The sequence below is a fragment of the Oncorhynchus nerka genome, linkage group LG14 (assembly GCF_034236695.1).
Source record: "Oncorhynchus nerka isolate Pitt River linkage group LG14, Oner_Uvic_2.0, whole genome shotgun sequence".
Lineage (NCBI taxonomy): Eukaryota > Metazoa > Chordata > Actinopteri > Salmoniformes > Salmonidae > Oncorhynchus > Oncorhynchus nerka.
The window spans coordinates 62,325,258-62,352,030 of NC_088409.1; the positions used below are offsets into that span (position 1 = coordinate 62,325,258).

The 26,773-nt window shown below is 47.2% G+C and overlaps 2 protein-coding genes across 4 annotated transcripts in view; one reads left to right on the forward strand and one right to left on the reverse strand.

The window, feature by feature from the left end:
- The window catches only part of LOC115141620 (SID1 transmembrane family member 2-like), a 28,434-nt gene extending 20,386 nt beyond the window's left edge, over window positions 1-8,048 (forward strand). For all 3 annotated transcript variants that reach the window (XM_029680658.2, XM_029680657.2, XM_065000243.1), the window contains 9 exons: window positions 368-485; window positions 744-880; window positions 2,244-2,352; window positions 2,603-2,679; window positions 3,280-3,326; window positions 3,949-4,054; window positions 5,013-5,123; window positions 5,486-5,599; window positions 7,373-8,048. In XM_029680658.2, the coding sequence (XP_029536518.1) occupies window positions 368-485; window positions 744-880; window positions 2,244-2,352; window positions 2,603-2,679; window positions 3,280-3,326; window positions 3,949-4,054; window positions 5,013-5,123; window positions 5,486-5,599; window positions 7,373-7,435 (882 nt within the window). In that variant the 3' untranslated portion in view covers window positions 7,436-8,048. The remainder of the gene's footprint in view (window positions 1-367; window positions 486-743; window positions 881-2,243; window positions 2,353-2,602; window positions 2,680-3,279; window positions 3,327-3,948; window positions 4,055-5,012; window positions 5,124-5,485; window positions 5,600-7,372) is intronic.
- A 289-nt stretch (window positions 8,049-8,337) lies between these two features.
- On the reverse strand, window positions 8,338-25,277 carry LOC115141248 (centrosomal protein of 164 kDa-like). Its single transcript, XM_065000242.1, is given in 30 exon segments — window positions 8,338-9,217; window positions 9,314-9,436; window positions 9,570-9,642; window positions 9,812-9,949; window positions 9,952-10,107; window positions 10,614-10,728; window positions 11,549-11,656; window positions 11,834-12,032; window positions 12,267-12,449; window positions 12,772-13,031; window positions 13,102-13,170; window positions 13,314-13,397; window positions 13,465-13,608; window positions 13,776-13,898; window positions 14,075-14,158; window positions 14,355-14,538; window positions 14,889-15,020; window positions 15,208-15,639; window positions 16,048-16,121; window positions 16,361-16,438; window positions 16,580-16,636; window positions 18,097-19,794; window positions 21,143-21,247; window positions 21,446-21,523; window positions 21,651-21,767; window positions 21,912-22,055; window positions 23,308-23,539; window positions 24,064-24,175; window positions 24,453-24,542; window positions 25,073-25,277. Coding segments are annotated over 29 exon segments (5,484 nt in total). The 5' UTR covers window positions 24,538-24,542; window positions 25,073-25,277; the 3' UTR covers window positions 8,338-9,120.
- Between the last annotated feature and the right edge of the window lie 1,496 nt (window positions 25,278-26,773).

Below are 26,773 nucleotides of genomic sequence, written 5' to 3' on the forward strand. Positions count from 1 at the left end.
TTAAACGCGTACGTACTCCCAGGGTGATTTAATCAGACGCACAATAACGACAGCGTTTCCATCTGAGTTGGCTCTTCGCCAGGTCAGACACCGCTACTTAAATAACCTCTAGAGAAATGAACATTGGATGGTCATATGTTTCTCTTTTTCTATACAACATCACACAGCCATTTTTTTTTAAATCCACAAGTCCATTTGATGGAAACAGATGTCTGGTGGCAAAATGTGCATTTTGTTTGTTTGTTTTGTTTTTTATGCGGATTTTAGAATGTTTGCATGAAAATCTGTCGCCAATTGGATGGAAAGCCAGCTAGTGACAATGATATAGTGTAAATCTGAGCCTCTGTCTCTCCCTCCCTGTCTGCAGGAGTGCGGCATCCCTAAGCACTTTGGGCTGTTCTACGCCATGGGTACAGCTCTGATGATGGAGGGGCTGCTGAGTGCCTGCTACCACGTCTGCCCTAACTACACCAACTTCCAGTTCGGTGAGACTCATGTCACGGTTGGATTATTGGGAGATCCGGAAGATACTGTAACACAAATCCTTAATAGATGGCTTTCTCAATCAGCCGAAGTCCCAGATCGGTTCGTTCTGTCTTGCCCAACTACATTTCTGTGACTCCAAGACAACACAAACAGATCTGGGACTCGGGCTACTTCACAGTAACTGTACTGGAAGGTATTCTGTACTGTAGGAAACGTCATTAATGTCTCCGTTTCCTCCTCTGTCTCCTGTCTGTCAGACACCTCCTTCATGTATATGATCGCTGGGCTGTGTGTGTTAAAGCTGTACCAGAAGAGACACCCAGATATCAATGCCAGCGCTTACACTGCCTATGCCTGTCTGGCTGCTGTCATCTTCTTCTCTGTGCTAGGAGTGGTGAGTGACTAGGGGCGCGGACACACAGACAGGCAGACAAAACACTACAAACACCCAACTATACATTCATGTACATACTACCTCAATTAGCCCGACTAACCGGTGCCCCCGCACATTGGCTACCTGGGATATCTGCATTGTGTCCCGCCTTCCACCACCCGCCAACCCCTCTTTTACGCTACTGCTACTCTCTGTTTATCATATATGCATAGGCACTTTAGCCATACCTACATGTACAATACTGCCTCAATCAGCCCGACTAACTGGTGCCTGTATATAGCCTCGCTACTGTATATAGCCTCGCTACTGTATATAGCCCCTCTACTGTATATAGCCCCTCTACTGTATATAGCCCCTCTACTGTATATAGCCCCTCTACTGTATATAGCCTCGCTACTGTATATAGCCCTCTACTGCTACTGTATACAGCCCCTCTACTGTATATAGCCCCTCTACTGTATATAGCCCCTCTACTGTATATAGCCCCTCTACTGTATATAGCCTCGCTACTGTATATAGCCCCTCTACTGTATATAGCCTCGCTACTGTATATAGCCCCTCTACTGTATATAGCCCCTCTACTGTATATAGCCCCTCTACTGTATATAGCCTCGCTACTGTATATAGCCTCGCTACTGTATATAGCCCTCTGTACTGTATATATAGCCCCTCTACTGTATATAGCCCCTCTACTGTCTATATAGCCTCGCTACTGTATATAGCCCCTCTACTGTATATAGCCCCTCTACTGTATATAGCCCCTCTACTGTATATAGCCTCGCTACTGTATATAGCCTCGCTACTGTATATAGCCCCTCTACTGTATATAGCCCCTCTACTGTATATAGCCTCGCTACTGTATATAGCCTCGCTACTGTATATAGCCCCTCTACTGTATATAGCCCCTCTACTGTATATAGCCCCTCTACTGTATATAGCCCCTCTACTGTATATAGCCCCGCTACTGTATATAGCTGTATATAGCCCCTCTACTGTATATAGCCCCTCTACTGTATATAGCCTCGCTACTGTATATAGCCCCTCTACTGTATATAGCCCCTCTACTGTATATAGCCCCGCTACTGTTGTTTTTCTTCACTGTTTTTATTTCTTTACTTATCTATTGTTCACCTAATACCTTTTTTTTTTTTACTTAAAAATTGCACTGTTGGTCAGAGCCTGTAAGTAAGCAGTTCACTGTAAGGTCTACTACACCTGTTGTATTCGGCGCACGTGACAAATACACTTTGATTTGAACTGTAGACTTGACATACAGAACCTACAGAATCATCATTCAGCAAGTGTCAAATTCCTGATGTATCCTGATGATGGAGGTGTGTCTACCTGTGTGTGTTGTGTCCAGGTGTTCGGGAAGGGCAACATGGTGTTCTGGATCGTCTTCTCTGTCCTCCACATCCTGGCCACCATGCTGCTCAGCACCCAGCTCTACTACATGGGTCGCTGGAGACTGGGTAAGGAGTCAATCAATCGCATGTATCTATTTGTTATTTTTAAAAGCCCTTTTTTACATTAGCAATTGTCACCAAGTGCTTTACTTACTTTACCCAGCCCAAAACCACATAGAGCAAGCAATGCAGAGGCAGAAGCACGGTGGCTAGGAAAAATGACCCCGAAGACAGGAACCTAGGAGTAGGGGCTACAGAGCTAAAAGTTACAGGGCTATGGACAGGTGTCCGTCTATTCTATTTGTTTGTGTTTCAGATTCTGGCATCCTGCGCAGGATTGTGTATGTGATCTACACCGACTGTATCCGCCAGTGCAGTGGTCCCATGTATATTGTGAGTATACATCAGGGGGGGAACTACTGCCCCCTCTCATTAAAGACACAGAAGTTCAAGGCCGACCGCGATACTGCAGGCATTGTTTGCATAAAACCTGAACCCCCCATTATGGTGAATGACCACGATGATTGCCATTTTTCCAATCTACCAATAATTGCTTCTAACAAACCAGATGTGCAGTATGTCCTTGAACCAATTTATTTTTCAATCCCACACTGAAGAAGTTTAATTTAGTTTCTAATTGCAGCCTTCAGTAGCCCGGTTGGCCTTCAACTTGAGTTACTCAATGAGAGAGAGGGGGGGGGGGGCAGCACTGGGCTAGGCTGCAACGTCACTTCCTGGAGTAGCTCAAACTGCGTATCTTATGTCTCCATGAGATGCCATCTTAACCGACTTAATTTGGCTTCAATACACTATTGAGTCTTCACATAGGAATGAATGGTGTCGCGTGATCGATGGCTTTGTCCCATTCATATATATATATATATATATGTCATTGGTATACTGTACATACACACACTGTATGGAGACTAATGTTACGAAAGATTCCCAAATCCACAAGTAAACGTTTCTCTCTCTTCTCTCACACTGTGTTAGGACCGAATGGTTCTGCTGGTGATGGGAAACATAGTGAACTGGTCTCTGTGAGTATTTCCTTCATTCACTCACTATCTTATTCCGACTGGACTGCCTTTACTGCAGTGTTCTTTATATGTGACACATTTTGTTTTCGGTCAGGTTTGCAAGGTACAGATCTGGTATCTTCATTTGATCACTCTGTTGTCGCAGAGAATTTTCCTGCGCAGCATGAAATGCTAATTCTAGTGTATTAGGGTTTAAAAAGGCTTCTGTCCCAATTTCCGATTTAAAATGCCAGACTTGATTTGCCCGAGCAAAAAAATGTATCAACCCCTACAAAAATGTCCATGAATTATAATCGGCGTAATAATTCACATTTCCTGTTGCTGAATGATTTTTATTTTCCTGCTGTGAGAAACGGGGTCAAATTAAGATATCAGATCTGTACATTGTTTGACCTCATCATGCCATGTTCTTCATCAAAGGTCTTTCACAGCTACTTTAAGTGATTCATGTATGTCCCTTTCTGTCAATGTGATTTATTGCAATTCACTCAGCCTGATGAGGCAAGGTATCCATTTGCTCTGTAGAACAGTCATTACACACCCACAACCATGGGTGGAGACTTGAGTAGAGTCGACAACTCATCACCGACATACATTGTGTTGTTGTGTTCTGTCTGTCCAGGGCTGCCTATGGGCTACTAAAGACACCCAATGACTTTGCCTCTTACCTGCTGGCCATCGCCATCTGCAACTTGCTACTCTACTTTGCCTTCTACATCATCATGAAGGTGTGTGTGTGTGTGTGTGGGGGGGTGTCTAAGCTAGTATATGGGGTCTAAGCTAGCATATGGAATTGTTTTAAGACATTGTAGGATAAGGGTTTAAAAAAATAATGATAATAAATCTTAACTAACTTCTGCTACTACAAAATAAAGATCTGTCAGTGTGATTGAGGCAGACAATAAGTTCATCTCTGCAGCTCCTATAACACCCTTAGAATAGCTTCCAGTTTCCTCCATCTCCTCATCGTCAAAAGAGCCACTGCTCGTCACTCCTCACCTTGCCAACGCCTTAGTCCTCTCATGGTGTATGATGTTCAGGGTCTCTGTCACTGTCACTCTGTAAAAGAGAAGACAGCGCCTCACCTCCCTGTACAAGTCGACCAGACGGCTTTGCTCCTGCGCAGGCAGGTGCTGGCTGTGCTCAACGAGCATAGCCTTGTGGCTGAGCTGGTTTTGTCCAGTACTGCTTGATCTCCCACAGACCCAGGCTGCCCACCTACTGCTGTGCGGTCCATGATTCCATCCATGGTACAGCCTGGACAAATCGCTGGATGTAGTCGCTCATTATTGAGAAATGGATCAATCTTTCGAAAGCAAGTCACACTTCTAGTCAATGAGGTTGTTGCCACAAACTGAGTTCCAAATCAACATTTGCACCTAACAACCAAACATTCTCAGTTCGAAACATGCTCTATTCAATTGTGATAAAATGTCAATGTATTTGTATGGTTTTAGACTCACCATGGGAATGAAAAAATGATTTTTAAATCAATGACTCTGGCTCTTAGCGACAGACATTCTAAATTGAAACATTCTACTTAAATGTGCTTTGTTTGACCTGTTGCCATATTCTAGCAGTATTGTGTGTATATGGAAAGTGCACATCGGACACATGAAACAACGTAGAACATGTTCCGGGTGTACAATCACAGATGATGTTGTGTTTCTGTGAATGTGTGTGTAGCTCCGTAGCGGTGAGAGGATCCAGTGCATGGCCATGGTGTGTATCCTCTTCACAGCCGTGGTGTGGGGCTTCGCTCTCTTCTTCTTCTTCCAGGGCCTCAGTACCTGGCAGGTCAGCACAGCCTTACAGATCAGTGGCTTCCACCACACGTCAGCCTTACACACCCCTCTTCGGGGGCCCCCAGCCATTCCATGTATTCAAACGGTTCCAGAGCTAGCACACCTGATTAATCAAACACTTGTCTGTGTAGGTAAGTTGAATCCGGTATGCTAGTTCAGGTGTACAACACAATTGTGAGTGTTCTGGGGGTCCCTGAGGAGAGGTTTGGGAAGCCCTGTCTTATGGGGGTCATGGTATCTGTAGTACCACACTTGAAAACATCACACGTTTACACATCACGTCATGGTCACATAACCCCAACATTCACCTTTCACTGTGGCACTAACGGCTTTGTCCCCTCTCTCCCACCATAGAAAACCCCCGCCGAGTCCCGGGAACACAACCGTGATTGCATCGTGCTCTCCTTCTTTGACGACCACGACATCTGGCACTTCCTGTCTTCCATTGCCATGTTTGGTTCCTTCCTGGTGAGTGTGTGTTTGGTGTGTGCGTGCGTGCACGCCTCTGGGGAGGGCCATGCGACACTCATTTCATAGTACAGTCGTGGTCAAAGGTTTTGAGAATTACACAAATATTAATTTTCACAAAGTCTGCTGCATCAGTTTGTATGATGGCAATTTGCATATACTCCAGAATGTTATGAAGATTGATCAAATTATTTTGTAATTGAATTAATTGGTCATTGGTCTAATTGCAAAGACCCTCTTTGCCATGCAAATGAACTGAATCCCCAAAAAACATTTCCACTGCCTTTCAGCCCTGCCACAAAAGGACCAGCTGACATCATGTCAGTGATTTTCTGGTTAACACAGGTGTGAGTGTTGATGAGGACAAGGCTGGAGATCACTCTGTCATGCTGATTGAGTTCAAATAACAGACTGGACGCTTCAAAAGGAGGGTGCTGCTTGGAATCATTGTTCTTCCTCTGTCAACCATGGTTATCTGCAAGGAAACACGTGCCGTCATCATTGCTTTGCACAAAAAGGGATTCACAGGCAAGGATATTGCTGCCAGTAAGATTGCACCTAAATCAACCATTTATCGGCTCATCAAGAACTTCAAGGAAAGCGGTTCAATTGTTGTGAAGAAGGCTTCAGGGCGCTCAAGAAAGTCTAGCAAGCGCCAGGACCGTCTCCTAAAGTTGATTCAGCTGCGGGATCGGGGCACCACTAGTACAGAGCTTGATCAGGAATGGCAGCAGGCAGGTGTGAGTGCATCTGCACGCACAGTGAGCCGAAGACTTTTGGAGGATGGCCTGGTGTCAAGAAGGGCAGCAACTTCTCTCCAGGAAAAACATCGGGACAGACTGATATTCTGCAAAAGGTACAGGGATTGGACTGCTGAGGACTGGGTTAAAGTCATTTTCTCTGAATCCCCTTTCCGATTGTTTGGGGCATCGGAGAAGACAAGGTGAGCGCTACCATCAGTCCTGTGTCATGCCAACAAAGCATCCTGAGACCATTCATGTGTGGGGTTGCTTCTCAGCCAAGGGAGTGGGCTCACTCACAATTTTGCCTAAGAACACGGCCATGAATAAAGAATGGTACCCAACACATCCTCCGAGAGCAACTTCTCCCAACCATCCAGGAACAGTTTGGTGACAAACAATGCCTTTTCCAGCATGATGGAGCACCTTGCCATAAGGCAAAATGATAACTAAGTGGCTCGGGGAACAAAACATCAATATTTTGGGTCCAAGGCCAGGAAACTCCCCAGACCTTAATCCCATTGAGAACTTGGGATCCCATTGAGACCTCAATCCTCAAGAGGTGGGTGGACAAACAAAAACCCACAAATGCTGACAAACTCCAAGCATTGATTATGCAAGAATTGGCTGCCATCAGTCAGGATGTGGCCCAGAAGTTGATTGACAGCGTGTGGCCCAGAAGTTGATTGACAGCATATTCTTGAAAAAGAAGGGTCAACATTGCAAATATAGACTCTTTGCACCAACTTCATGTAATTGTCAATAAAAGCCTTTGACACTTATGAAATGCTTGTAATTATACTTCAGTATTCCATAGTAACATCTGACAACATCTAAAGACACTGAGGCAGCAGACTTTGTGATAATTAATGTGTCATTCTCAAAACTTTTTGCCACGACTGTATTATAAAATGGAGGGGAACACACAGATTTCACACCATGGACATGGTTATTGCTGAGCATTGATGAAGACCTCCCATTCCTGACCCAACCATACCCAGATAGTGACTGACTCCTCTGCTTTCTCTGCCAGGTTCTCCTCACCATGGACGATGACTTGAACAACGTCCAGAGAGATAAGATTTTCGTCTTCTGAGAAAGCAACTCTCTGGCGCTGGCCAATAGTGACACGGTGGCAACTGACACACCCAATGGCTTTGTCTCCCTGACTGCAGGCGGGCTGGGCATCTCTCAGCCAATCAAAGAGTTGGGGAAGGTTGGTGCGCCCTCCCCCAAGTTGGAATCTGTATGAACACGTGGCGTGCCAATCAATGAGTCTGGTTCACCAAGACATGCTGACATTTCTCCTTCCTGCCATCCGATATTACTGTGGTCATCGTGTTTTCTTATTGCGGATAATGTTAACAGTACGAATGTAATTTATTTTATATTGCATCATTACTGACTTGCAACTCCATCAATGCATTTAAACATGTATAGTCTGTGTGCCTGTGTGGGAGTGAGAACACACCTCATGTCCAGTCTGTCGGTGGCCTTTAATGTTCTAATCATGTGGTCTGTATTTATTTCTAAGGCTCAGTCGGATACTGTACGCCGGATGGATCTGTTCCTGAGAGATCATTGATTGTATTGTAATTACTAACTACGTCCTTAGCTGGTGAGGAAAATATATTTTGCACTGTAGTATAAGAAAACTTGGGACTATGTGATGGAACAGTTACTGAATAAAGTTTGTCCACAATGATAAAGGTGTATTCATTAGTATAATCTGTCTCTAGGTTTTGTATTTTAAGTTACTGACAAGCAGGATGAAAAGGAAATCCAAACATGGGCTGTGTTCATTAGGCACCAAATGGAAGAGAATTGACAATCGGGGAAAGACTACCTGAACTTGTCCAAGAAATTCAAATTTTCGTTGCAAAAGTTAATACTTTCCGTTGGGTTTCCCAATGAATACAACCCTGGTGATTACTTTAATGCAGACAAATGAAATATTGAAAAGCTGTTGCATGAAAAATAATGAACTTGACATGGACATTATGAATATACACCACTTTACATTTATTAAAATATTTATAAAAATACTGTAAAAATTCCACACATCTGCACAGTAAACACACTGGAAGAGGGTCTCTCTTACCAGAATTTCATACAGACTGAATGCTTTACAAGTTGTCCTGCCCTTGTAGCGGTTATTATGGTATGGCTTGAACTTCTCATACAGCACAATTACAACCTGATACCATGACAATGATCTTTAGTCACTTATCACCTCACATCAGTTATGAGGCTTATAAATGTAAGATATCAACGGTATCTCTCCTAATAAAGTGAAGCACCTATTGAATATGTAACAACTATGCATTCTGTTTTTGAAACATTTAAATAGCTCGAGACAAACAAACTGATTTGTTGACTACGGGGCTACTGTCGCCATACTCCCAAGCTATTCAACCTTGCATGCCAATGGAATGAAATGACAGAGACCACTGAAACCGCCCTAGTGTCCTCTCTTCTGTCACACAATCACAGTTAAACGAGGAGTACACTGGAGGTCAGATGTCTTAAAAAATGTTTCTTACAGTAATCTGATATGGAAATGTGGTTGCAGGGGAATCCAAGCTCTGGTCCAGGGCGTTCCTTTGGTCCACACAGTCGAGGGCGGTTCCTCTAGTAGCGCCCTGGACCAGAGCTAGAGGGATCCCTGCATTAAAAGTGCATTTTTAAAAACACACCCCTGTCCTTAGCCCTTTTTCAGTAAGAATACAGCTTTATCTGCTTGTGTTGATCCTTGCTCTTTATGTAACTTCTCCCTCCCCTTTAGTAATGGTACACTTTAATCTGGTTGTTGTCATCCAGGCTCAACTGGACCAGTCCACTCATAGTTGGGGGGGTCCGATAACGCGTGAACAGAGGTCTGATGAAAGCCTGTTAAGGAAATGTACAAGATTGAACCAAGCTCCATTATAAGTTGTGCTATGTGGCGTGTGTGAGCATGTTTATAGAAGGATACACACTGGGGTCTTTCCTGCGTGTCTCCAGCCATCTCTTGTTGCCGTCGATCAGGCCCTGAAGCCTCTGGCCATCCATCTCCACTGCCTTAGGCTGCATGAAGGACAGACTACGAGCCTGCTCACTAACAAACACACATTTCTGTAGTACCTTTCTTCAACAAGATAAGACTACTGTGAAAGGGATGAGTGACAGTCTAGATGGCTTTTTTAAAGAGGCGTTTCCATCATTTTCATGTTTGTTATTTTCATATTTACCTTGCAGGACTGTACCCTGAATAAAGTGCATTGGTCCTCAAGGAACTGGTGGCTATGGACTCAATAGGAGCCCCTATAGAAGGGACAAAGAGAAGTGTACTCTCGTTAATTAAACCAACAACTCCACCGACCTGAAAGTACACAGACAACCCTGAACGGGGAGTTCTACAGTCCACAGAACTAAATACAACGCATATTTATTATAACATATATGATATTGGATCTCTTTGGTTGAGATGTACCAGGGAAGAGCTTGGCCCAGCGGCTATTGAGCAGGTCCTCAGAATCCCGTAGTGGGGTGGAGGTGCTGTGAGGGGCCCACGCCCAGGAGGGCCCAGACAGAGGCATGGAGAGCTGTGAAAGAGGCATTGAGGTGGGGGGGGTTGGGAGAGGGGCAGAGGTAGGGGGAGAGGCTGGTAAGGGGTCTGGCGTTGGGTCAGGGAGCCCAGGGCCCCCAGGACTGTGTTGAGCTGGCCAGAGATGTGCTGGAGCGACTCGGCTAAGTGCTGCACCTTAGCTGGCACTGTGGGCTCCCCACCTGGAGAGGAGAGATAGAGGAAGGAAGGAGAGGGTGAAAGAGAGGAAGGAAGGAGAGGGTGAAAGAGAGGAAGGAAGGAGAGGTTGAAAGAGAGGAAGGAAGGAGAGGGTGAAAGAGAGGAAGAAAGGAGAGGGTGAAAGAGAGGAAGGAAGGAGAGGGTGAAAGAGAGGAAGGAAGGAGAGGGTGAAAGAGAGGAAGGAAGGAGAGGGTGAAAGAGAGGAAGAAAGGAGAGGGTGAAAGAGAGGAAGAAAGGAGAGGGTGAAAGAGAGGAAGGAAGGAGAGGGTGAAAGAGGAAGAAAGGAGAGGGTGAAAGAGGAAGAAAGGAGAGGGTGAAAGAGAGGAAGAAAGGAGAGGGTGAAAGAGAGGAAGGAAGGAGAGGATGAAAGGGGAAAAAGGAGAAACGATGAAGGGGGAGAGACAGAGTATAAATAAACACGGCAGGGAGGAGTACAGGCCTGTTATGAGGGTGTAAGGAATGGATATTCCCGTATGTGTGTCTCTCTCACCTGGGCCATCATGGCCGTTGCTGACGCTGCTCATATCCGATTCAGTCACATCAAAGGTCACCTTCCTATCAGCAGCCAGTCTGCCCTGGTCATCATAGTAGTGATGATGGGAGACCTGGGCAAGGGAAAGCAAGAGAGAGAAAAAACAAAAAAACTGTACTTTCTAACACGAACACTTGTCTACTCTTAACATCAATAAAGCAGTTATCAGCTAAATCATTGAGGAACGTTTTACTTACAACGATTGGCTTAGCTAGCTACCTTAAGTTGAACACACTGACTGTAAGTCGCTCTGGATAGGACTGTCTGCTAAATGACCAAAACGCCATGGAAAAATGCATACAAAATATGTATGTGTACAAAACACCTTCCTAGGAACACCTTTTGTCCTAATGTCGAAAGCGTTCCACAGGGATGCACCATACCCCATTCTTGATACCTTAAATCTTTTTTTATTCAACCTTTATTTAACTCTTGCAAATTCCAATGATGGCCTACCCCAAACCTGAATGGGCCAATGGGACTCCCAATCACAGCCAGATGTGATACAGCCTGGATCCAGAGACTGTCTCTTGTACTGAGATACAGTGTCTCAAGGCTTTCTTGAGAAATCCTTCTTAAATCTTTAGTCTTGCCCATTCACCCCTGAATGGCCCACATACTCCATCCCTCAAGGCTTCATCTACACTGATTAAAGTGGACTTAACAGGTGACATCAACAAAGGATCATAGCTTTCACCTGGACTCACCTGACCAGTCTGTGTCATGGAAAGAGCAGGTGTTCTTAATGTTTTGTCCCCTCATTGTATAGTGTGTTGTTTATTAGCAATCTATTGAAGTATGTATAACGTTATGGGCATGGTATGTAATACAGGTGGTGTACAGGGGGCATGATATGTGGTATATAAACGTGTTATGCTGTACTACTAAGGCACCTCTTCAGCTACGGAGCTCTCTAGCTGTTGCAGTCTCTCCTCCTTCCTGCGTAACAGCGAGTTCCCCCTCTGCACAGTCACCCTCAACTCCTCCACGTCACTGGCCTCCTGAGGAAGAGAAGTGGAAACGAAAGAGAGCGACAGAGAGAGGGAGGGAAAGAGAGCGAGAGACGACCCAGGGACCGTTACACACGGAGGTCAAGCATACTCTCTCACTTCATGAATGTTCCAACATAGGGCAGGGTGTAGGAGTCCATAAGGGATAAGGAAGGGAGTCACACTTACACGTACCTGCTGCAGGTTCCTGTACATCTCCTGTGTGGCCTGGGCGTGGCTGGTGGTGTTGGGGTACTGAGAGGAGCTGGACTGGGCCTGCGCTGCCTGCAGCGCTGCCTGTCTCTCACTCAGACGACCACTCTCCCTCTCCAGGAAGCGCCGGGCCTTCTGCAGGGACAGGCCCTCAGAGGAGATGTACTGATGCAAGCTGGGAGAAGGACAGGAAGAGAGAAACACAAACACATACAAATTTGTCAGGATAGAAAGGTGCAATATGCATGCATGCTCCCCCCCCCCCCCCCCCCACACACACACATATATAGAAGTTAGTCAGGATAGAAAGGTGCAACATGCATGCATGCATGCTCCCTCCCCCCCACACACACACACACACACATACACATACACACACATGCTCTCTCTCAAAAACACATACACATACTCGTCCAAGCTGCTCTCGCTGTCTCTGGAGATGGGGGAGAGAGGTTCTTTCAGGTGTTCCACATGCAGCACTTTCTCCCGTCCAGCAGAGGGCGCTGCCTCACAATCCTTCTCCTTCTTCCTCTCCTCCTCTGTTCTGTCCAGTCTAGTAGAAGGCCTCTTGATCTCACTCTGCTCTAGATCACTGCAATAGAATCATGTGTTTGTCCCTGAGAAAGTACCGCGCGAGAAAGAGCTCAATAGTCTGGCAAGCTAGAATTGAAGTCTCCCACTAAGTCTGGAAGACTTAGTGGGTCAGCTGCAAGGTGACAATGAAACAGTGTGAACGGAGGTTGACCCCAACTAACGGGCCAGGTGTGTGTGTGCGTTTCAGTGGAGGCTGCTGAGGGGATAATAATAATGTCTGAAAACCGTGTGTTTGATACCATTGCATTCACTCGATTCCGGCCATTATTATGAGCCGTACTCCTCCCACCAGCAGCCTCAACTGGTGTGTGTGTGTGTACCTGACTCTGCGGCCCAGCCGATCACAGCGATCCTGCAGCAGCTCCACCTTGCTCTCCAGCCGGTCCCGCTCCTCCTTCATCTTCCTGCTCTCCTCTCTCGCTTTGTCCCTCTCCTCCCTCATTCTCTCCAACTCCTCTCTCGCGTTGGTCCTCTCCTCCCGCCCCCTCTCCGCCTCCTGCCTCGCCCTGTCCCTCTCTCCTTCCACCCGCTCCAGATCCTCTCTCAGTCCATCTCTCTCCTGCATGACTCCAGGCAGAGCCTGAAAACATCACAGGCTTAACATCTACAGCACGATGAAGACTGAGGTGGTGGTGGTGGTGAATCCTCACCTCGATTCCTCTGTCTATCTCATCCTCTTCATCCCCAAGCTGCTGCCTCCTCTTCTTCAAATTCGCTGCCTGAACATTGGCAAGCGGATATGTCCTTTAATCAACAGCGGCCAACCACACACATACAGTTCATTCCTTTCCCAAGCCGAGGCCATCCCTAAGCGTTCCAGATATTCACGCAGACACATATCAGCACAACAGTGACTGATTACCTGGGTCTTCAGTGTTGTCTCCTGGCTCTTCAGTTCCCTGGCCCTCAGCTCCATCCTGTCCCCCAGCTCCTGAATCTCTGCCTCCTGAGGGATGACAGGTGTTTAGAGATGATACATGTGTGTGTGTGTGTGTCTCTCTCTCTGTCCTCACCTTGCGTGTGTGCGTCTGGCGGGTCTTGCAGAGCTGGGAGTCTAGCTGTGTATGGAGTCTCTCCAGCTGGGCGCTGTGTGCGGCCAGCAGGCGATCCCTCTCCTCCTGCAGGACACACAGCAACTGTTCCTTTTGGACAGCCTCCTGGAGGACAGAAGCACACACAGAGAGACACACAAATAGATCATTTCCACGATATTTAACCGCAGCATTACATGTAGGGACAACAGTGCAGAGGCAACAGCCAAAGCAACAATGACAGTAGCAGCAGGTAGGTTACGAGAAGCGGTGACCTTTGAACTGTCTCTCACCTGGTCCAGATGACTCTCTCTGATAGAGCTGAGTTCTCGGTGGTGGTCGTCTTTGAGCTGCCCCAGCTTCCTGGCATGGTCACGCTGCACTTCCTCCCTCACTTCCTGGAGCACGTCTCCCAACTGGACCAAGTCACAGTCAGTGGGAGGGATTCATAATGTCACAATGCTCTAGAGGGTTGAGACTGACATACTGGTAATATATGTATCTGCAGTCAGGGAGATGAGGGCTATGGTTTTGTGTATCAAAGGTGGGAAGTAGTGTGTGTGTGTGTGTGTGTGTGTGTGTGTTCTATCACCTCTCTTTGGTACTCTGCTAGATGCTGCTCTGGGCTACGAGGGCTCTTCAACTCCCTCCACCTCTCACTGGCACTGCTTCTCCCCTAAGGAACACAACAACACACTGTCTTCAACCATCACCTGTGTGACAACACCCTATCCTAGACTCACTGCATGTATTTCCCTCACAAAAACCCAAACAATTTCAGTTATTTTGAGTGCACGTGTGTATTGGAAGGCCCCTCTCCTATATCTCCCCCTCCCACTCTCCCAGCTCCTCTCCTACCCCCCCCCCCTCACCTCCTGTTTGAGGGAGCTGAGTTGCTCCTCCCGCTCCCCAAGCAGTCTCCGCTTCTCCGCATGAAGCTTCTCCTCTGACTCCTCCCTCAGTCGCTCCAGGTCCCGCCTCCTCTGGGACTCTATCCTCTCTCGCTCCGCCTCCAGGGTGGCACGCAGCTCTCTCAGCATCGCCTCGCCCTCCTCCCTGATGAAAACAACAACACACACAATCGTAGCAAGCACACATACACACACACAATCATTTTTAGCGCAAATCTTTTTTGTCCTGTTTTTTTTTGCAGTGACCGAGCGGTATTTCTATACCTACTGTATGTGTAGAAAGAACAGTATCGCCTAAGCACAGAATAGTTATGTGAAGCAGTGTCATATTAATACGGCTGGGGTCGCTGAGCATGTGATCTAACGGTCAGTGGAGCACTCCAGGGAGATTGCTGTCATATGAATGTGTGTGTGTGTGTGTGTGTGTGTGTGTGTGTGTGTGTGTGTGTGTGTGTGCTTAAGCAGATGGATGAATAGTAGAGAGAGATGAGTCACCTGATGTTGCGTTGCTGGTTCTCTCTCTCCTTCCGGGCCATCTCCCTCAGCTCCAGTAGCCTGCTTTCAGACTCCACACTCAGCCTGCTCTCCTCTTCCCTCCCCTTACTCTGGAGCCTCTCCCTCAGGCTCCTGGAAGACCGGTCAGGACCAGAACACACACACAGCAGCGGGTGAGATAACCAGCACTGTCACACAGCCATAAGCATCAACACTGAGTCACATACTCACACATCACAGCTCACAAATACTACTATAACAGTGGACATAAGTGTAGAGGGAGGTTGACCACTCTGTGGCCTGCTGCCTGAATGCCTACCTGACCCTCTCCTTGCTCTCCTCCTTCAGCCTCCGTTCCTCCTCCTCCTCCTCCCGGCTCAGCTCCTCCTGAATGAGGCGCCCCTTCTCCTGCCTCTCCCGCAGCGCACACTCCTTCTCCTCCTCTATCTTCCTCTCAGTCTCCCTCCTCTCCTTCTCCCTCTCCTCCTCCTGGGCCCATCTGCTGTCCTCCCCCTGTCTGGGGGCTTCCTCTTTGTAGTGGGCGTTGGGGCTCCTAACCAGGCGGCCTCTGGAGGTGTCAGGCCGCTGGACCCCCGGCACCCCTAGGCTGGCGCTGGTGCTGACCCCCTCGGCCCGCGGCCGGGGTTCCGGCTCACAGTGGGAGGACCCTGTGGTCTGCTGGGATTCACTGGGCTGGCTGGGGGGCCTGTCCTCCATCACTGGATCCTCCCTGCCTGCACCACGGAGACGCCTGTAGAGTTTGGGAGAAGGGAAGGAGGGAAGAAAGAGAGTGGAGAAAAGGGAAAGAGGGGAGAGAGAGGGTGAGAGAGAGAGAGCGGGGGAGGGAGGAAGCGAGAGAGGAAGAGCGAAAGAGGGGAGAGAGAGAGGAAGAGGGAAGGAGGGGAAAGAGAGAGAAAGAAAAAAAGGGGAGAGAGAGAGAGAGAAGAGGGAAGGAGGGGAGAGAGAGGAAGAGGGAAGGAGGGGAAAGAGAGGAAGAGTAAGAGGATAAATGATTTGGCTCAGCTCTAGACTTGCAGATCTTTGTGAGAAACAGACCACAATGACACTGACAATATGCTTGTATCACAACGTGTGTTTGAGTTCAGAGAGGACATTTCACTGAAATATGGGCATTTATCAGAAAGGCTTGTCTGCCAACCTCTCTGCAGCTTCTGCCCTCTTCCTCCGTTCCTTCTCCTCCTCCGCACTGACTTTCACTATCCCCACTTTGTCCTGGGGAAAATACAGACTTTTTTTTTTTAGGTGAATAGCAAAGGCTAACATAACTCTACATGGCATGATGTGCGTGTTCACTCTCAAAATAAAACAACGGTACAAACAGTGCCTACAGACTCTACAGCCAGAGGAACCACTGTGACTGAGGAGAGAGTGTAGCTGAGGAGGAAGGAGGTGAAGAGGGGCGAGCGAGGGAGAAAAAGAAAGGTGAGGAAAAGATGGAGAGAGTGTGGTACCTGCAGGAGTGGACTAACAGCAGGGGAGAGATCCTTCAGGTCCAGGACTTTCTCTGACAACCTGGAGCCAAAACCAGACTAAAGGGAAAGTGGAACACAACACTGTTTGCCTTTACTCAACACACCCCTTGAATGTTTAAATGCTTAAATGTTACATTATAAAGCCTTTATTATACAGGCCTATCTACTGGGACATGATCTCAATCCATAACAAAGTACCTTGAGGTCCTCGGTGGAGGAGGATGCCACCTCCATGTGCTCGCTGGCCTCCGACTGCTGATGTAAACACACTCAGTCACTGACGTGAAGCATAGTGCGACCGTGTCACCTCAAACACCGTACACACACACACACGCATGCACTCACGACACAGATAGAAAACGTGGATGAATACTGCCATTCTCAGCAGCACACAGCAATTATGAAGGCTCTCGTAGTAGGGCAAAGCAAGTACAGCAGAAAAGGGACAATAGACTAGTCAACAGCACAGAGCAGCCATCCCATGGCTTGATCAGCAAAGCTTGGGCAGACAAGAGGCAAATAGTGAGACTCTACCACACAAGCACAGGGCTGGTCAAGCAGGCAGTAGAGACAGAGAAACACAGGCTACAGCACTGCAAGTTTGGACTGAGAGGACCGGCTGCCTTGGGGGCTGTATAAGAGGATGGGGCTGCCTTGGGGGCTGGCTGAGAGGATGGGCCTGCCTTGGGGGCTGGCTGAGAGGATGGGCCTGCCTTGGGGGCTGGCTGAGAGGATGGGCCTGCCTTGGGGAATGTCTGAGAGAATGGGGCTGCGTAGGGGGCTGGCTAAGAGGATGGGGCTGCCTTGGGGGCTGTCTGGGAGGATGTGGCTGCCTTTGGGATTGTCTGAAAGAATGGGGCTGCCTAGGGGCCTGGCTGAGAAGATGGGGCTGCCTAGCGGGCTGGCTGAGAGGATGGGGCTGCCTAGGGGGCTGTCTGAGAGGATGGGGCTGCCTTGGGGGCTGTCTAAGCGGATAGGGCTGCCTTGCGGGCTGTCTGAGAGGTTGGGGCCGCCTAGGGGGCTGTCTGAGAGAACGCTAGGGGGCTGTCTGAGAGGATGGGGCCGCCTAGGGGGCTGTCTGAGAGGGTGGGGCCGCCTAGGGGGCTGTCTGAGAGGGTGGGGCCGCCTAGGGGGCTGTCTGAGAGGGTGGGGCCGCCTAGGGGGCTGTCTGAGAGGATGGGGCTGTCTGAGAGGGTGGGGCCGCCTAGGGGGCTGCCTGAGAGGATGGGGCTGTCTGAGAGGGTGGGGCCGCCTAGGGAGCTGCCTGAGAGGATGGGGCTGTCTGAGAGGGTTTGGCAGCCTAGGGAGCTGCCTGAGAGGATGGGGCTGTCTGAAAGGATGGGGCCGCCTAGGGAGCTGCCTGAGAGGATGGGGCTGTCTGAGAGTATGGGGCCACCTAGGGGGCTGGTTGATAGGATGGGGCTGCAGTGCTCAGCTCTAGAGGAGGGATGGAGGCAAAACTGGCAACAAGGGGACCAGAATGTTCCAATCCAGTCCTCAGAGCTGACTGCATATACAAATATTACCAAAGACACCAATGTGATGTGAGAGGGAGATCATGTGGGGCTGGATTCACCAGGGTTGGGACTTGAGCCAACACAGCCCCTCAGGGAGTGGAATGGTGTCTCCTTTGGCTGAGAGGGGCGGAGGTGCATGCAGAGGGGGAGCACATAGGGCAGGGGCCACGACATGGTCAAAGCACACCAAACCCCTACCTCTGCTGGTAGAGGGCTTTGTTTGGGCACATTCTTCTTCTTCCCCACATACACCTCCATGTTGTCACTTTGTTTAAGGTCTGCTAACTTCTTCTTCTTCCCCAGGGACTTAGCTTGGACCGTTTGTTGTTCGAGTCTCTCGATTACTTCCTCTGAGCTTGCGGATGTTTTGGGTTTCGGTGAGGCTTGCACGGTCTGAATGCAGTTTTCCACCACCTCATCACTGTTTTCTTCAAGTCTGTCTCCTTCCATTTCTTTTCGTTCTCTTTTGAAGCACCCCTCCACCTCCCTGCTCTCCTCTCCTTCCCTAGCCTGTTTTTCACTCAGCGAGCATCTCGCGAAGACTTTGTCATTTTCCTCCCCTTCCTCACTTTTTACACACCTCTCCCTCACCACCTCACTCTCCAGCTCCTCAGGTTCATCTTTACCCTCCTCCCCTTCCTCACATCTCTCCACCACTTCACTCTCTTCCTCATCAGCCTCCTCTTCGCCGACCTCCTCTTCCACTTCCTCACTTTTCACAGACCTCTCCAACACTTCACTCTCTCCCTCCTCTTTACCTTCCTCTTCAACACTTTTCACACACCTCTCCACCACCTCACTCTCACCCTCCCCAGCCTCCTCATCTTCTACCTCTTCCTCACTTTTCACACACCTCTCCACCACCTCACTCTCACCCTCCTCTTTACCCTCATCTTCCACCTCTTCCTCACTTTTCACACACCTCTCCACCACCTCACTCTCACACTCCCCAGTCTCCTCTTTACCCTCATCTTCCACCTCTTCCTCACACCTCTCCACCACCTCCCCCTCGCCCTCCTCGGCCTCCTCTTTCAACCACCTCTCAACCACTTCCTCACTATCCTCATCTCCCTTTGCCTCATCTTCCTCCTCTATACTGTCTCTAACAGTCTCTTCCTTCCTTTCCACATGCTTCCTTTTGAAATATCTCTCGCCCACTATCTCACTTTCCTCTAAATCTCCTCCCTCCACCGCTTTCATATATCTCTCTACTACCTGATCACTCTCTTCCTCCTGTTCCCCCTCTTTTTCCTCTCCTGCTTCCTCACTTTTAGTGTCTCTCTCATCACTCTCTTCTGCTTTTGGTTTCTCTTCACTTTTAACACGGCTCTCAACTAGCTCATTGCAGTCCTCCACCTGTTTGTCATGACCCACCTTTAGTTTTTCATTTGTAACACACCACTCTACTATCTCATCACTCTCTCCTTGCTCTCCAAGATATCTCTCCATCATTTCATCACTTCCTCCTTCACCCTCATTTGTATTGACATTTTCCTCAACTATGTCACCAGTCTCCTCTTCCTCCCCATCCTCACTTTTTACACACCTCTTTATGACCTCATCACTTTCCTCCTCTCCCTCCTCCAACTTTCCTTCACACTCTACCTCCTCACTGACCTCGGCCTCAACGTCCTTGCCCTCCCCCTCCTCTCCTCTCTTCTTCTCACTCGCTTGCCCTACTTCTCTCTGGTTCTCCTCTTTACCTCCTCCCTCCTCAGCCACACTCTCTCTGTCCTCTCCCCACCCATCCTCATAATCGTCTTCCTCCTCTCCACTGTCTCTAGTTTTAGCAGGCTGGGGGTCTGGGGTAGGGGGGCAGACCCCAGCAGCACTACTGCGGTCCCTGCTGCCTCCGCGTGGTGGGGTGGAGAGGAGGTGGCGTCCACGAAGGGAGTCCTTGGGTGGAAGGGGATGATGGTGGCCACCAGAGAGAAAGAGAGGGAAGACGTGCATAGACACAAACACAAAAATAAAGAAAGGAGGGGTTGGGGATAATGTGACAAGGAGAAGACACAGGGACCCGAGCAGCATGCAAACCACTCACGCATTCCATAGGTAGAGCTCATCGAAAGAGAACAGTCACGTCAACAACAAACAACACAGAGAAGTGTGACACACACAGAAACACACACACAGAAAGACCTATAAGACCAACATAAAGGGTGATCAAATGAAAGACTCAGATGGCAAAGCAATAACAGTGACAGTATGAGGACAAGAGGACCAACAGAAAGAAACAGTGGCAGCCGTGACCATAGCACAGCTCCCACTGACACAGCAGCTACACGACCAGGAAGAGATAGACAGACAAGAACCCAAAACACATGTTTAAAGTCACACACACACACTTATGAGAGTTGATAAATGACAAAGATATTATGTCTGAATGAATAAATAGGCCTACACATTTTCCCAATGATAGCTTACACTTTCCATCCCTCAAAGTGTTGGTTTTGGTTAAAGGCAATCTAGTAAACAAGAGCAGTTCTATCTAGGTCTGCATCTTGTGATCTCTCTTCAGATAGACCTGATAACATAGTCATGGGTTTGTTCAATATATCTAAGTATACAGTGCATTCTGAAAGTATTCAGACCCCTTGACCTTTTCCACATTTTGATACGTTACAGCCTTATTCTAAAATTGATTACATCGTTTTTTTATCTCATCAATCTACACACAATACCCCATAATGACAAAGCAAAATCAGGTTTTTAGAAATGTTAGCAAATTTATATTTAAAAAAATGGAAATCTTATACAGACAGGTGTGTGCCTTTCCAAATCATGCCCAATCAATTGAATTTACCACAGGTGGACTCCAATCAATTTGTAGAAACATCTCAAGGATGATCGATGGAAACAGGATGCACCTGAGCTCAATTGAATCTCATAGCAAAGGGTCTGAATACTTATGTAAATAAGGTATTTGTGTTATATAAAATGTATACATTTGCAAAGAATTTTAAAATACAATTTTAAAAATAAAAAATGTTTTAACTTTGTCATTGTGTATAATAGATTGATGAGGGAAAAAAATGTTTCATACATGTTTAAAGAAGGTTGTAATGTAACAAAATGTGGAAAAAGTCAAGGGGTCTGAACACTTTCCGAATGCACTGTATGGTCTAAACTACTAGAAAGTCCTAAAACTAACATACACCACAGGATCGACAGTGGGATGAAAAGAGAGAAAAGAGACAGTGAGAGAAGTAATAGATTTAGCCACATCAGTAGTGTGAGTTACCTGCTGAGAGGGGGACTCAGGGCTGTGCTCTCCAGACAGGGCCAAGTCTCGTAGCTCTGCTTCTGTCTTCCCCTCTGGTGGGGCCACTCCACTGGCCTCGCTGTCCTGTTAGCCACACAACACACACGACTGAGCCCAAATCCATTATACAGAGAGGTTTTCTAATGTAATAATGACATGGGACTGTGCTTATCTGCACTGGTATCATACACTGACAGAGTTGAAAGTAGGTGAAAAGTCCTAAAGGGGCTATGCCATAAAATAGACATGGTGTTGTTGTGCATTGTGAAAACGGTAGTGTACCTCATACTGCAGCCCTCCTCCCAACGCATCCAAGTCCAGGTGCAGGTTCTGTAACAGTCTGGCCGAGCCACGACGACTCTGCAAACAGCATCACTGTCATACATCAAACTTATGCTCCACAAATTACACACTTCTATTCTCCAAATATTCTGTTTCACGGTGCCCAGAAAGGATAGGTATGCACTTTGCCAGTTGAAAGTCATACCGACTGCTCATCCTCTGAGATGTTATCCTCGTCATCCTCAAACCCAGGCGGAGAGAAAGCCACACGCTCCTCCTGTCGCCCTCCCAGCAGACTGGACCCGAGGCTTGAGAGAGGACCCTTAGGGGAGGGAAGGAAGGAGGAGAGACAGAGAGCGAGAGATAAAAGGTTAGAGACTTTCAACAGCACACCATAAGAATAAGGGTAATACAGTACATAAGGTAATGAACTATCATCCTTTATCATCAAGGTGAAAACTCTTACCCCAAGGGGAGCCTTCAGGGGCTCCAGCCCTCCAGAGGTGCTCAGGGACCCCCTCAAGGCCGGGCCATCAAGACCCCGTAGAGGAGCAAGGCTCCCCAGGCTCCCCAACGGGGCCTGCAGTGGCCCGAGGGTCAAGCTTAATGGCTGAGAGACAGAGAGAGACACACGTGAACAAATATGTTGTGTAGAGAGGGTTCAGGTTAATCGTAACCATCATGATATTCAAGGATCTTATCGAAACTCAATCAAATTTGGTATACGGCTCCTATCGTTCACCTGCTTCTACCAATCCTTCTCCTATAATTACAACAGTTCCTTTACGCTCTGAGGCTGTCTTACCATTTCCTGTCTGTAATCTGTGGTCGTACCTGCAGAATCCCTTTACTGCCCTGCTGGATCAGCCATGCTCTCTCCCATCCCGTCTCTCGGCTGAGAGGTAGGTAGGGGGACATGGGGCCAGGAAAGAGGTCAGAGAGGGGCCAGGCAGGGGACGAGACCCTGCTCACAGTCCCTAGCATCAAGTAAGTGAACTCCTAGGATGATCTTTCCCTTCTGCTTGGCCTTCTCTTCCCTCATATGTTTCCGTCATCACTGCCCCAGGTGTAGAATGACCATATGAAGGCATTTGGGGTTCAATAGCCTTTCCTTCCTCTACCTCCACTTCTAAACAGACCACCTTGTCGCTGAAATCACTACTGCTCTCCCTGCCCGCTTCTGCTGCCTCCCTCCATTCCACCACCTCCTCAGTGACAAAGCCCTCTGCTCCCGCCTCGATACTACCATGACTAACTGCATCAGCTTGACTCTGTGTTTCATCAGTGGGCCCTAGGCCAAACACCACTGCCCTGTCTCATTCCTCATTGTATGGTGCTAACCCCCCATGTCAGTTTGAACCCCCTACCAGGGAACCTTTCACTGTTCTCAGGGGTGTTTCTGTCTGGCTCTCCTTCAATACAGACCTTTCCCCTTTGTTTACAGACTGCTAAGAAAGGATACACATAGGAAATGAAAAATGACTTAGGACAATGACTTATAACTCTATAATCACTACCATAATCCCTATATCGGTATAACTGTATCACTTAGCAACTGGGGGCATGAAGCAACCAAGCATAAGTATGTGACTGTTGTGTTGATGACCAAGACAATACAAAATAAAAATGTATTGGTTCAGCCAAGCCACTCTAAACGCCTCATCTTTGTACTTTGTTTCCTCTCTATTTTCTGCTACGCCTCAGTGACTAAGTGGAATAGCCGTGCTTCTTTGACATTATTTAGAGTGGAAGCTATTTCCAGACCAATACATCTACACACAACAGCACTGCAGTGTTCCGAGACATCTGTGAGTCACTTCATGCGCTTGGTGTATTTCAGAACATAACAAACGCCCACTCACTCCTGTTGGCTTCAGGAGCTCTTGGTCTTTTGCCTTCTTCTTTTTCTCCTTCTTGTCTTTTTTCTTTTTCTTCTCCTTTTTAGCGGCGGTGATGGGGGGCCCATGAGGCTGGGTGCCGGCTCGTTCTCGCTCCTGATTTACCAGGCTGCGGTATTGCTCGTCACACGGGTGGTCCCAGGTGGACTGGCCCGAGGAGAAGTTGAAGTAGTACACGTCCCCCGTCACGTCTTGACTGCGAGAGGGGGGAGAGTCACTTCAGCACCTCAGAACTCAGAGAAGGGAGAAGAGACCAGTGGACATATGGTGTCTGGGAATACTGGGAAGTCTACCAGTGTTGACACACTACTTGGGGCCAGAGATGGAGTCAATGTCAGGCGTCTTCAAACTCAGATCACAGTAAAAAAAGATTGTGAATCGAGACCACGACCGAGACAAAACTGATCCATGCAAGAGAAGGGTGACAATGTGACCAGTCAGTAGTAATTTGTGGTTAATGAATCACTATCAAAAAAGTACTGTTAAAAATTCAATGTAAAGTACTGTTTTATTGCAATTTTAAAAAACATGCATTTATGGAAGTCAATGTTGGGGTAGCACAAAAAGCATCCCCCATCTACAAATATTTTGACCATCCATACACAGGTGAGAATATTTGTGTTCGGGTTTCAAATTCACTTGATTGGATGTTACTGACCGACGCCACCAAGTTCAGACTCCATCTCTGGTACAGTGGCAGATGCCTGCCTGCCTGCTTACCAGGGTTTCCATTCGGGAGGCAGTGGGGCAACAATGCCCTCTCTGGCCAGCCATAGGAGCTCGGGCTCCCGATTGGGATCAATGCCAATCTCTCGGGCGTACTCGTGGATCTCTGACAGGGGAGGGGAAGAAGCAGTGAGGAAAATCTCCAGATAACATTACATGACTTCTCACACAACCAAAATAAGTTAGTGAATGTGTCATATGTGGCTTATCTATGTAAAGCAGAGCATTGCCTGGTTTTGAGATGTGCCTATATGTTTGATGCCCACCACAACACTTTGCACCATGCTCGTGTAGTTGTTTCAGCAATGTAGCTTACAGTCGGTCTACTGATCTGTCAACTAGAAAGGGAGCCATACTGCCACTTCTGTATCCTTCTGCTCTACCTTGTTCAGAGGGGATATAGTTCTCATCGTAGTCTTCTTCCAGGATCAGCTGGTCTCCAATCTGCAGAGCAGCAGCTGCTGTCATGGTTACTTAGAGGGGAAAATAGTCATGTCGTAGATGCCATTTGAAAATCGTAACTATGTTCTATTGTATTTTCAGTAGCGCATGCATCACTACAAAACAAACCCCATATGGGACCTCTGTGTACAGTCATATACATCTATACTATTAGGTCATGCAAACTATCCACTTAGCTAGTTGGCTAGCTAGCTAGCCAATGATCAATCCTCAACCACGGTTAAAAGAGGAAACATTTTCAAAAACGAAATAGTTAATTAACGTTAGTTAACTAGTTCGTTTTTGAAAATGTTTAGCGGCTTTAGCTACTTTAGTTAACGAGTTAGCTACATTAGTTGGCCATTAAATTAGAATAATAACTCCCATAATGTTGTTGACATGGTTTCATAGGTAGTAGCTACAGTAACGTTAACCGTAGGTTTCCAGTGACAGACCAATGCGGGTGGCGCCACATCGCAGAGGAAAACGTTACAGTAGCTAGCTAACATTGGCACATTAGCTAGAAACTTCAATTTGTACAAAAAACGTACGATTTACCTACCTAACTACAAGTTACTCTCCTATCCCAGTAAGGGAAAGATCAGTCAAGCGCGATTATTATCGACATTTTCCCGTACAAATGAGTAGAATGGTTTCACTGGGTCTGCTAGCAAAACAACAACATATCAAAACAGAACCCGCTGATGGAGCGTCCAGGGACGCTTTTGTCCGTTTCCGGTTCCAACACCCCTAGCAACCATGTTGCACCCACCTACGACTCAGACATATCGCGGTAGATTGGACAGAAGTGATGCAGAGGACACCTCTCATTGGACCTAATCACCGCCCAACAAATATTTACAGTACTGTAATGTACAGCTAGTACAGTATAATCCCGTTAGTTAGCAGGTAATCACATAGTTCAATGTCATAGTGCTTTCATATGTCCACATCCTCATTGGAAACGTTAATGCAATTTACATGAATAAATTTAGCAAAATACATGTAACCACGGTCAGTCTGTCAAAAATATTTGTTCGGGTTTCTGTAATTGAACCAATCACATTAGTTTTTGTGTGTTTTTTTCCCCCTCTGTGATTGGTCCCTGAGCCCATAGGAGGCAACTCTAAAATGTATTTTCTCTTTCTGTAAAGCCCTACCTTTATCCATTTCCACTGTCTTCCAAGAGTTAGTTCTGCTTCACTTCAGTTTGCTCCTCAATTCATGCACCTTGGTTGGAGAGTGAGGTAGTGTTTCTCCCTTAAACACAGGTCAAATTAGTTCAAATTGAAGACTTCAACTTGCATGCAATTAATGAAGTATTGCACTTCCACATGACATCAACAACAGTGCAACAACATTAGGAGCCTTCCAGTATGAGGAGGTGTCAAACGGTTGTCATAAAACGTCTTCTCAATGAACTGGTTCCTTCACGAATGTATCCTGCTTTATTGTGGGCAAAGTGATGTTATTGACAGCAACCAAAAGGTACTCAGTTCGGTTATAGCCACCATTAATTATTCACCAAAATTATGGCTTTTTTACTGTAATTATATCCTGCATTGCGACACTATAGATTGGTTTGTCTTTTCTGAATCCATTAATTGAGGCTTCCTTTTCAGTAGGCTCAAGCCTAACAATAATATAGTTTAAAAGTATCTATCTGATTTCAAAAACATTGTCACAATACCTGCTGTAAAAAAACAAACAGCATAGACCAGCATATGCTTGCCCAGCTAAGACCAGCTTGACCAGCTAGACCATGCTGGTCCGACCAACTTGACCAGCATCAGAACAGCACTGACCAGCATGGACCAGATTGAAATGAATGCTGGTCTATGCTGTTTTTTAAGCAGGGTATTGCTACAGTGTAAGCAGTTTGTTAGGCCTGTAAATCCACACAAGCATCTACCATAGGGTGGCAGCAAATCAGTCAGAGAAATCCTCTGCTTTCGCCACTGAGCATTGACTTTGTTCATTGGCTTTGCTCCTAATACAAATCTGAAAGATACTCCTGTGTCTCACCATCACTGCATCATCACCCAGTTCCTCTGCAAAAAAAACACCCACCAGCCATTTCTACTGTGGGATCCTCCTAAAACTGCAGAAGACAAATCACGGAACTAATTTGTTTATAGGGCTTGTGCAAGACAGCAAATCAAATTGAGTGAAATATTATGCTTATTGTCGCTGTCTTTGAACATGACCTCCATGAACTTGAACATGATATTTCTACACAGTAGTCCAATCTACACAGTAATTC